The sequence below is a fragment of the Diadema antillarum genome, unplaced genomic scaffold (assembly GCF_040938485.1).
Source record: "Diadema antillarum isolate AM-2024a unplaced genomic scaffold, OU_Dant_1.0 scf00000029, whole genome shotgun sequence".
Lineage (NCBI taxonomy): Eukaryota > Metazoa > Echinodermata > Echinoidea > Diadematoida > Diadematidae > Diadema > Diadema antillarum.
Window position 1 is genome coordinate 5,085,969 of NW_027270918.1, and position 12,789 is coordinate 5,098,757.

At 37.7% G+C, this 12,789-nt stretch overlaps 1 protein-coding gene across 1 annotated transcript; it reads right to left on the minus strand.

Annotated features, from left to right (window-relative positions):
- Positions 1 to 546: 546 nt before the first annotated feature.
- Positions 547 to 8,160, minus strand: LOC139738454 (26S proteasome regulatory subunit 10B-like). Its single transcript, XM_071649081.1, has 10 exons — positions 8,124 to 8,160; positions 6,892 to 7,012; positions 6,217 to 6,331; positions 5,259 to 5,346; positions 4,392 to 4,453; positions 3,589 to 3,774; positions 2,961 to 3,081; positions 2,219 to 2,299; positions 1,508 to 1,579; positions 547 to 891 (listed from the first exon to the last, which is right to left on the minus strand). Exons 2-10 carry the CDS (start codon positions 6,912 to 6,914, stop codon positions 773 to 775), a joined length of 867 nt encoding a protein of 288 aa, XP_071505182.1. The 5' UTR covers positions 6,915 to 7,012; positions 8,124 to 8,160; the 3' UTR covers positions 547 to 772.
- Between the last annotated feature and the right edge of the window lie 4,629 nt (positions 8,161 to 12,789).

The window sequence follows — 12,789 nt, forward strand, 5'->3', positions numbered from 1 at the left end:
GGATCTTACACTCAACAGGCTCGGACATTCCCCTCTTGATCTGCCACTTACCTTTTAAGAGGAGAGTTTTCTCCATGAGAAAGTAAAACTGAATGAAAGAAGTTTCATGTACGCCGCAAATGGATGAAAATTTTAGCTACGTGAGACAACTAGCTTGCAAGCTGTGACATTCTCTGTCAGCTTCATGTTTTTAAAGTGGCATTACACGGGTTGTCAGACAAACTTGCTTTATAGCATGACCATCTCTCTAGTATAGCACTATTCTCTTTGCTTTGTATTTGCAGCGACCAACATATATTTCCCCCTTGAATTGCTGTGATGTTGACTTCCTGTTTCTTGGAAGATGCGCAAAAGCAATGTTCCAGATATTTCTCGGACAAAGTCGTGATAAAATGCTTTACATGAGAACAGAAAAAAAGCAAAAACAAATCAGCGATGTTTTATTCAGGAGGGAAAAAAGAGAGCTATACCAGAGAAATTTCAGTCATGAAATGACGATGGCGATCCTCATGTCAACAGAACCCTGTTTATTGTCACTGTTGTCTAATTGTCACTGATGTCTTGTTGTTTTACTTCAACAGAGTTAACACTGAGCTGTAGCTATGTTGCACTGCTTTCACTCAATTCTATTTCTCCTATCTTATTTCTGAGGTAAATTCTCCATCAGTTGTATTCCATATATCTGAAACTGCTGCGCCTTTATTCTTTTCCATGAATGAAAATTGCTTCCCCCCCTTTTTTTTTTAAAGTCCACAGCAACATGACAGAGTTATTATACAGGTTTGTAGTCCAGCTTTGTTTCTAACTTCTTGTTGTCAGACACTTTCCTGACGGCCTTCATGAAATCTTCGTCGACCACGTACTCGCGTTCCGCTCGTATCGCAAACATACCTGCAGCACAAATATAAACATACACACAAAAAGATTAGAAACTTTATACAGTGCACTTCCATTATAACGACCACTGATATGAAATTCTCGTTACAATGAAGTAAAAAAACGTACTCTACTATTTGGTTGTTAAGATACAAAATTTCAAAACGAAAAAAGAAAACAGCCAGTCCAGAGGGCTTCGTTATAACAGGAGTGCATTGCATACCCAGAACTTCACACACAGTCTCTTTTTAATACATGTACATAATCAAACAAGAAAATGTATCTGGAATGAGAAGAGATAACAAACTCCCTATGTAATAAACAAAGAAGCTGTCAGTCTGGCATTCAAGTGGTAGTGTAAGAAAATGTTTACTCAGAGCCAGTTGTCATCATAATGGGTTGTATGTACCTGGACATGACACTTTACTATAAACTGTATCGCAATACATAAATTAATGATGTAAAAATGACATTGGTATAGAAACATAAAACATTTTTGATTCAAGCACACAAAGCACACAACGCAAATATGAATATAATGAATATATGTAGGTGCTGTATATTTCAAGGGGGTCAATCAGAGTTTTGACTAAGGGATAATGGTAAGTTGGTCAAACAGGCAAAACCTTACCAGCCTCTGTGCACACATTCCTGAGATCTGCTCCATTGAATCCGTCTGAGAGTTTGACGACAGCCTCAAAATCTACAAAATTATCAGAGCGACAGAAATACACATAAATTACAGAATGCTACATTTGTGCAACACTTCTGAATAACTGCGGCCTAAATCATATAATGATGTAACATATGCATCTCACACTGAATTTATACCAATGTTATCAAAATGCAATCAGGCACATCAGTGGAAATGACTTCTGGAACAGGAAGCTGGAAACTGATCAGAGGTAGGATCCCAGATGGGTACAAACCCTAAAAACCAAGCACCAGCCCCAGCACAGCTCCTGGTTTGTTCAAACAAGTGATCTCAGACATGAGTAAGGCAGCATCAGGGGTTCTATGCATCATACTGGTATAAACTGGGGCTGGTTTTCAAGCTACCGTGATGTTTTTTCATCCAACTACAGCACATTTCATGCAATTCTGCTGTGCGTATGTGAAGCACTCGAAGCACTGAGCACTGAAATGTGGCTTAACACCAGACCATCAGCAAACTGCATGAACAGGCCTACGATATATGTGTAAATAAGTTCCATGAGGTGGCTACTATTTGTTCAGTCCCTGGCATCAACAGGTTTTATGCACTGCACAATTCTGATGTCATCAAAGATATATTCCATGCTCGGGACAAGTGAACTTCATGAAGACAGACAGTATTACTCACCGATGTCGCCATGTTTTGTGATGGGGGCAGCGTGAATCTTGAGAATCTCTAATCTGGCCTGCTCATTTGGAAGTGATATTTCTGTTCAGACATGTAGGAACAAATGAACATTATAAGAGAAGTTGAGGAATACAAGCATTGGTGTGCCTAAGTCAAGTGGAATTCAAGCTTCTTCAGTTGTGACATTGCAGTATGTAATATCTGTCTTTTAACAGGAAAAAAAGGCATACTGTAAAACATGATATATTCGCGGCACGAAATTTTCGCGAATTGGAGCCGACGGCCTTTTTCGTGGCAAGAAATTTTCGCGAATTGCCTCTTGCGTTCAATGCATATAGTGTAGATAAGAAATTTTGTGTGCATTTTAATTTCGCGAATCTTTGCGCTCGCGAAATTCGCGAAATTAAAATGCACGTGAACGTTTCTCGTTTTACAGTATGCTCCATAAATGTGGAAAGTTCATGTATAGAGAAACACAACTGGTATGAAACAAAGAAAAGATAGGGGAAAAAAGGAATTATGCAAATTGCAAGCATAGTGGTGAAGACACAATAATTTCATCTAATTTCTGAGAATTAAGAGAAGTTGATGACAGAAATGTGTTCAGCTGAGCTAGATGGCATGCCTGCATTTTACTCGGCCACTCTGACACAGTTTCAGCTCAGTTTAGGCTGTCAGGACACATAAATATGCGGGGTATCACAATTGCATCAACTGGGGATGATGAAGTTTGGCTTCATACCTATCTTTCTGTCGAGCCTTCCTGGTCTGAGGAGGGCGGGATCTAATGTGTCTGGTCGATTGGTGGCCATGATGATCTTGACTTTACCCAAGGTGTCGAACCCATCCATCTGGTTCAAGAGCTACACAGGAGGAAATAACAAGTATGAATGTGAGACTCTAATCATTGACAAATCTTTCAATCACAGATCAGTGCTGCCAACGTGTAAAGTTGACTATTAAATAAACATATCTTAAACTAATCACAAGCCATGTAAACAGTTCAGAGGCCAGAAGTTACAATTGTCAAAAATAGTGCAGAGGTAAAAAATTATAACATTAAATGAGACGGGTCATATCTCACCTCGCTCAAAATGAGACTAGTTATATCATAATCTACACTATTCAGTATATCATATTCAGTGCTTCTTTATTACTACATTCTATACATTCAGAAAGGTATAAATGCTCATGAATCAAAAACTCATCTAAATCTCTGGTAATGCTACTGCAAATCCTTCATTCACCTTCTACTCATGACAATTTCAAAACTAATGCTCTCCATACAAGACTGGGAAAAGTATATAATTGACAGAAGTCAACACTATGCATCTACAAATGTCAACAGGACTAAATTCCTATATAATTACCTCCATCAACGTTCTCTGAATCTCTCGATCCGCTGATGTTCCCTCAGAGAAACGCCTTCCACCGATGGCATCGATCTCGTCCATGAAGACGACACACGGTTCGTGATCCCTGGCGTATGCAAACATCTCTCGGATCAAACGGGCACTCTCTCCGATGTACTTGTCTACAATGGCACTGGAAACCACCTGTGGAGTAATAAAATGAAAATTGACTCCAAGTACTAATGGTAAAGTAATGAGAGACTGTGTGTCTGTGCGAAGAAGTGATTTTCCCTTCACACAGCATGCTGATGCATGGTAAAAGTATATACTGAAGGCAAAAATATATATTTAAGTGGGGAAATTGCATGGTAATTTCAAACTGACTACTCACAAATCTACCTTTCTAACTTCATGCCTAATGTTGAATCCAATGCACAATAATCTCCACATATTCAATTGGCTTTGTGCAGAAACAGATTTTTTTTAAAATTCCATTTTGTCTTAGAAGTATTTGCTCAGTTAAAACTTTCATTACATCAGGTACAATTCTATGTTTCTTCAAATAGGTAACTATCAACATGCACAATGCTATCTTTGCATTCTGACTTACAGGTCATTCTTTAAACTTATTATTTTTTTTTCTGGCTGTGCATTGTATTCATGTAGTTTGCCAATTCATTATCTTTGACTATTGCGGTCTGACCCTTCAGCTGAAGTGACGTTGATCAGTGGATCTTATGTACTAAGGAATGAAATAGAAATACAAACACAAGCTTACATAATTCAAACACTCACAAGACACACATTCTTGTCAAACTTACCTTGAGGAAATTTGCATCTAGTTGACTGGCAACAGCCTTTGCAAGCAGAGTCTTTCCAGTTCCTTTACATAGGGAAAATACAAATAGAAAGAAATTGATCCAAGTTACTAATATCTTGTTCATAAGCATTAATATAGTTATACAAGGTGATTTGAGGGAAAGCAATTGAGACAAAAGTTGTATGGAATGAATTCCATGAAATAGGAATCAGGGAAAGCTATGTGCAATTGGACAGGAAGAAAGCTGGTTGTATTTGCATGACTGGTAGTTATCAAGAATATAAATGGAGACCTCAAATTAGTTGTGGCAACTGTACATGTCACTGCTCATGTATAATTGTGCATTTCTTGTTTTAAAAATATTTTACTTCAATTAGTATGATGTAATCAACTTCCATTGTCTTTGGGGATATCTTTATGAAACCTTCCAATATATCTTTAGCAGAATAAGAATGACGTCATTTGAGGAAGCTTGAATAATATCAATACTTTTCAAACAAACCAAATGAAGAGTATTATGCATGTGATATCGTACTTTTGTGATTTTATCTTGTGTTATTGATGCAAATATCATCTTGGTAGATGAACTCTTCTTAAAGGGATATAGATGCTGAATTTTGTATGCATTTATATACTATATCGGCCCCATTAATTTATGTTGTCTTTTTGTTTCAGCAACATCCGCTTTAAAGTTTCAAATAGTTCAGTAAAAGGAGTAAAAAACCACTCTCGCAGCTTCCTTGAAACCTTATACAGTTTAGCAATTTATGATTGTTATTTACGATGAAATGATATGATTTCTCCCATATGGGGGGGGGGGGGGGGGGGAGTTGAAGCAGATGATCATAGATAACTTTTCCAAGCATACCTGGTGGTCCATACAAGAGGCACCCTTTGGGTGGTGTGATTCCAACTCGTTGGAACAGCTCTGGGTTCAACAGGGGCAGCTCTATTACCTGTAGTGGAGCAAAATAACAAAGGAGATAAATGGGACAAAAGTCATCATCATGGCATGATAAATCTTATTAAGGCAATGAGTATAGATCAGTCAAATGAAATATTCAAAGTTAATGCATACCTTCGTAACACACACTCTCCTTGCAACCCATTTAAAGCTTTCTTTAAGAGACTTGCCTGAGGGTTGCCCTAAATGCCAACAACAGACAAATTTCATGCAAGCCTTTGAAACAAAGACTTCCTGACTACTACAAGGCTCCCCCTCCACACCCAAAATTTGCCTGACATAGCAACAATCATAAAATGGACTTTAGAATCTCTGCAATCTGATTGGTCAATTGTCATGCATTGATTTTTACTGATCCACACCCTGAGCCATGCGTCCAGTAAAATCCGAACACATGGCTCAAGTCTCGTATAGTTTTGTAGGTGTACCAGACACATAATGGGGAAAATGGTTTATTTCATGAATTTATGGGCCCATTTTATAACACAAATGATGCACAGGCCTATTTCGTGGATCAGTGAGAATTGGATGCTCTCGTTTAACTTCGGAACAGTCTAAAACCCACTCGCTGTGCTCATGGGTTTAAACAGTTCCAAAGTTAAACTCGCACATCCAATTCTCACCGATCCACTCTGTCCTGTGCATCATTTGTATACTAATGCATGTAAAGTCCATTCCAAGAATTGAAATGCACTGAGAATGGTCAGGTGGACGGACTAGCTTGTCATTGAATCCTGAAAGGAAAAACACCCATAAGTTGAATTCACCAGTAAACTGGCCGAGACAAGCCTTTGTATTATGCACATCTCTTTCAGCTCTTGGGAAACAGCAACAAAAGTGCTAGCACACCCTAAAAACTCACCTCTCTCAGCTCTCTGATCTGTTCTGCTAGACCTCCTATAGCCGAGTACGAGACATTTCCTGGATCTTCATGCGACATGTTGTACACCAGTGGGTCAACTTCTCTCGGTAGATACCTGCAAGTGTGACAAAAAACAGCACAGCAAAATCAGATGCGCAATTTTTGTTGTTGTTGTTCTTTTGAATATCCTGTCAATGGCTGAGGTGTAAAATGAAAGTTCCAAATGAGGTTTCACATGAACAACAAATTCATCGTTAGCTTCATGTAAACAATACATCCTAGCACCACAAAAAGTATTCTGAATGCCATATCTAAAAATCAACACTAAATAATTAGTAACAATGGAGGAATAGTTCATATGTAATTTGCAGTAAAATCTTACAAAACATGAGACCATTGCTTACTTCAATCTTACTGTGCATTTACCTATGACACTAAATGGTGGCAGGGAGATAATATCAGGTAAATCCAGAATAACAAGATAATAACAAAACAATTTTTGAATGACGAAACAATATTTTGAAAAAGATTTATTTCTTTGGTTTTTTTTTTTTTTTTGTTAAAAATGACACAAAAAGACTGAAAAAGGGAATCAAAAAAACATTTCAAAACACTTGAAATTATGGTATAAGGTGATGCAATATTGAACCTGCTTGCAGTGTTATGTTGACTAACCTCATGATGGTCAGAGTGGTCATATCCAGGGCCACCCTAGTTCCCTGCTTGAGTTTTGTCTTGTCAAGTCCTCTCCGGCAGCCAACCACGTATCTGGGACCATTCGTTGCCTTCACGATGACTTCAAACACAAAGGGAAATACACTGAGAACATAATGAGGTTGTACTACGCATACCTTTCTTACATGAAACATAGAAGTCCTGAAACTTCGGAAGGTACACAAAGGGCTGACTCTATCCATTCAAAAATATGTAAATAATTACTAATTGTCCTTAGGTGAAGTAAAAAAAACCAAAACATGTTTAGCGTCCCCATTCGGTTCCCTTTTTTAGTCTTTTTGTTTCTTTTTAACTGGAAAAAACTGTTTGAAAAAAACAAAGATATAAGTAATCTTTTTATTTTTGATTTTTTAAAAGAAAAGATTGTATATTCAGAAAGAATGATAAACTGATGTCATATTCTGAGTCCAAGTGGGGCTCATCATCCCCCATCCCCCAACCCCCCCCCCCAAAAAAAAAAAAAAAATTTGAAAATGTGGCAGGCAGATATTTTGAAAAAGAAAAAAGGTCCCTCCTCCTTCCTTTTCACCAAGATGCAGAATGCTAAACTTGTATTCATTTTCCCCCCTTTATAGATACTGAGGATCATTTTAGCAATTTTAAAAGGAGAAATGTAAGATCACATCTTATGTCATACTTCTACACTCCCTAGCAGTACTGTTAAAAATTCCAAATAAACTTCAAGTTTGGCTTTAGGGAATGGCAGTATCCCCTGGAAGCCAGGACACATCTGTGATCACAAAGCAACACATATATGAGGTCCAGAGAATACACAAAATCGGGTCAATCTATTTCAAAGTTGAGCTAAGCTGTATGTAAGCCATACAATGATACATTCAACAGCTACTTTCATAGATTTGCAGACTGTTAAGAGCTGCCTGTGAATGTCACTGACAGAACAACAATGTAATTTGTGCCTAAAATGTCACAAACTTTTTACTTTATATGAACCCTCTTTCATGACTCAACCCATGATATATCATATCAAGGAATATATAATCTAAACACAGACTTAGTGTCAAAAGGCAGGTTATTCTGACAAACTTTTCTTTTTGAATGAAGCTGGATGTTTATGTCAAGATGTCATCATATTTTGGTGATTCAAGCAGCAATCTTTGTTGATTTCAGTAATGATTACTGAAAGAAAATAAATTAAATGACACATAACTCACACTTCTCTTCTGTAAGCTGTTTCAGAACCTCACCAACAATCTGTAATAACAAAATAAATAGTGAAACATTCATGGTGACATTCAACTGCTGTACTATTACAACAACAATCTCTAACAACATATGAGAGTATTATATACTCTTAAGAAATATTACAGATTATTATGTTTTGCAAAAATAGTCATGACAGATATAGTATTTAGAAAACAAATGCAAAATAACACTATCATCTTGTCTATTACTTGGTCATGTTGGGTATCACTTGTTTTAAGCTGATATGATACAAAACTGGCACAGTGGGACTGATGTTCAACTTACCTGGCCGACACTTTGCAAAGCTTTGAGATCGTTCTCAGACTTGTCATATTTCTTTGTAAGCTCCTTGAGATTCTCCCGCACTGTGATAGAAAGATGAATGATGTAAGACATTTCATGATTAGCCAGTTTACTAAACATTACAATTTGTTGAATTCAGTGGGTTGAGAACAACATGCCACACATCTGAGGCTCTGAAGTTTGACAAATCTTTGTAAATCATCATGGTAAAAAAAGGGACATAATCAACCTCATTATGTCAGTCTATCATAGACACGACCATCATACAGAATACACGTCGACTAGAGTAATCATCCGTTTGCGACAGGGTGCCTATTTGCAGCAGGGAAAGTTTTATTCATCTGTTCATCGATAGTGTTAAATTTACAGAAAGTGAGGGTACTCCTTTTACAGTAATATCTCGTAAATGATTGGGTCTTTTCACCAACGTATGAAACAATCCCTGCCCTGTCTCAAACAGATATGATTACAGTTAAACCTCTCGTATCCGGACAAGTCGGGACCGGGGCTCATCCGGATAAGGGATTTGGCCGGATACGGGAGACTCAATGCTTTATACATGTACATATACATACACATGAACTGATGTAGCCCATTGTAGTACCACATGTAGTAATGTGTATACTACAACCTTTTCATTGTTACACTCAGTAACAGACCCCAAAATAGAGGTTCGTGTTTGCAAGAATGAAATCATTTTCTTTTATAAATTCTTGGGATGATTTACCTAAATAATTATTAAGAAATGTATCAAGTATATGTAATTCATTGTGTTTGTGTAGGAGATCTCAAGGAGTTGGGAATCCCCCTTTCCTCCCGTAATTATTAATTTAAAAAAAAAATCACGGCGAGATTGCGTCCGTATAGAGAGATCCGGATAAAGGGAGGCCGGATAAGAGAGGTTCAACTGTACTGTAGTCCAGCCACATCAAGTTCATATAAAATTCATTTCCATCAAACAAAACAACATACACTAACACGGGTCTAGTGCCATGGCATGACCACTGGTACTGGCACTGCACTGGTCCACTGCACCGACACTACTGATTGATCATATTCATAATCATTTAAAATAGCCCTAGGCTCTAATATTAAAAGTTTGATTTTTTTTTTAATGGAGGATCTATCATAAAGTCGTAAACATTGCTTGGTGATGGCAGGAGAGAAGTGGCTACAGAGCTGTGACGAGTGACAGGTGATTCAGACAAAGCAAAATATTAAGCTGCGCAGTGCCAGTGACAAATACCAGTCTAGCAGACTATGGGATCGGATCAGTAGCCAATACCGGTATACAACAGCGGGTTGGCATTGGTTGCCCCAACGCCGCGGCCGACGAGGCGGTGTTCAGTTCAGTACGATCCATACGAGCAGCCCACTGTATGAGACAGGCGACACAGCAGTGACTCGGCACAATAGAGGGTACCTACCCCCACTACATCAATTAAATTTGCCTTAATGCGATCAAAATATGTTTCATTTGGCAGCCATTATTGTCGCTCAATATTCCTACTCACTTTCTTTGAGACGAGCATCGAGTTCCTTATGTTCAAGCAATTTCTTTCGGTAATCTTGGATTGCCTTTTCTCTTGCACTGGGATCCGCCATGATGAAGTTTTCGGGACATCAATTATATACACAATGCAGGCTTGCATGCAGTATACACATGCAGTACAGTGTGCATGTGTAAAACGTGTGTGTACAGGATCGTGATGGGAAGTTCGTGTGTAACAAAGTATCGTCGCTGTAGTCAGGCGGCGCCACCGATTCGACTTCTACATGGATTCAATATTAGGCGCATAGAAAGCTAGACACTTGTCAAGACATTGCCAATTTGGAGCACGCTGTGTACAGACCCACTGATCTCTGTGTAAATTTCATAGATCATCATCATCATCACCACCGACCATCATCATCATCACCATCATCATCATTGTCAATAAATAGAATCTTTAAAGGGGAAATCCGGGACAAATAAAAGTTATCATCTAAAAAGAAAGAGTAAAATCTTACAAGCACAACAGTGAAAGTTAAAGGGGTGATATAGTATTGAAGGAGATGAGGATTAGACTTTAAATTTAACTTTTTGCGAGATACTTATAGTACCAGTACCAAGAAACCACTTACTTAGTATGAGATAGTACGGAACATATGATTCTAAGATGAATTCAAGGTTTATTTGATGAAAATCGGTTTTGGAATGGCTGAGACATCCGAAACAAAGTAAAACAAAGCGATCGTAATAAAGGTGGGTCCCATTGATAGGATCGCTCTGTTTTGGATATCTCAGCCATTTCAAAACCAATTTTCATCAAATAAACATGTAATTCCTATTGGAATTACATGCCCTTTCAGATTTCATTTTTAAAAAATTCTCGTTATCTCACCAAAAAATGTTAGAAACCTGGAGTTAGGTCTCAACCAAAACAATCGGCCCCTTTAATCAGAATTGGATGGAAATGAAGGAAGTTATAAAATTGTAAAGTTTCGTTTATTTTCACATAACAGTTCTTGAATAGTCAAAATGAATATGTAAATAGTGAATTGATGATGTCATCCCCTCACTCTTCATCTACCATATACATCATGTAGGCCCTACATAAGATCATGAAATTTGCAGTTTTTTTTTTAGCAGTTAATCAAACACTTGTATTCCCCAGTCTCAAATCCTGATATATCCTATACTGATCACTATTTTGAAGTTATTCAGCAAGAAATAGAAATATGTTTATACTTTATACCAAAAAAAAAGGAAAAATGTTCGCCCGTTGGAACAAATTGGCTTTAAAAATAGTAGGTGATGACATCAGCAGCCCTCTCATTTGCGTCATCAAACTGTTCAAGAACTGCTGTACAAAAATTACCGAATATTTGAAATGTCATAACTTCCTTACTTTTAATCCGATTTTGATCAAATTCTCATTGTTGTGCTTTTTATATATCCTTTTTCTTAAAACTAGCTTTCAACTGGTATGGAATTCTCCTTATAGAGGGATGGTATGCACTTACAGCTGATGGGGCTTCCGGTTTCCAACTTCTTCTTTTTTTTATGATGATTTTTTAGATACTGTTACTTGAGAACCTCTTATGAAGAATGGAAGAGCATGATAACCCCCCAAAGGAATTTAAAGTTTATTTGATGAAAATTGGTTTTTGAAATGGCTGAGATATCCAGAACAACGCGAACCTATTATATCCGAATTATGTTCACTAGGGATCAAGATTCAATGTCTGTTTTCCTCTGCTCTATAGACTCATAAGTTATACTCTTTATATATACATTTATAAGTATACACTCTACTCTCCTTTCTTGATGTAGGTAAGGCACTATACTTTCCACTGCTATAGCCAAGGTTTCAACAGCTCATCCTCCCTTCTGCTCGACAGTAACTTTCTCCTCTCAAATTGATGTCGCTCTATACGCTACGGTAGAGTGTCTCTTATAGTCTCCCTCTACACCCGGGCTCTACACTCTTTCATAATCCCTTTACCTTCTGGTCTTATATACCCATCGTTTACACTCTATTATAATAATACCTGCCCTCTCATTTAGCTCCCTACTGGTGGAGCCCTTATTCACGTGCTCTACATAAATCACTCTTACACTAACCCTTCTAACTCTGCACCGATCCCTTTAACCCCTTCTGTGCCATGAGTCTGCGGACTGTGTGTACAATGCTATGAGGTTTTCCCGTTCGTTTCCCGTTCGGAGGACCCGAGTTCGAATTCCGCCCAGTTACGTCCTTGGACAAGATGTTTTGACCCATTATGTCCCTCTCGACCTAGGTGTATAAATGGGTGCCTGGCAACGCCAGGGCAATAGTAATAGCAGGGCCCTCTGGTAGAGCACTGGCAACATAACTGAAGAGGCTACCCTGGGTAAATAAGACCTTATAATTATAATTATTATTATTATCATTATTATTATTATTATTATTATTATTATTATTATTATTATTATTATTATTATTATTGTTATTATTATTATTATTATTATCATTATTATTATCATTATTATTGTTATTATCATCATCATCATCATCATTACTATAATACCAGTATTATACATCTCCTGCTCTACATTCTTTATTCCAATTTTTACCACCTCTATATCCTCTCACACAAGCTTCCATTAGTTCTCCGCTATTACACACATTTCTAATCATTCTTTACAGCGGTAGTCTTGAATGGCGGGGGGGGGGGGGGGGGGGGTGGGGGGAGGTGTTACGGCACATTTTGGTAAATCGGCACATTTTGGTATACTACAATTACCAAAATGTGCAAGTTACCAATCAATGTGCCGATAGTGCACCTTATACCTGATGACGGGATCAA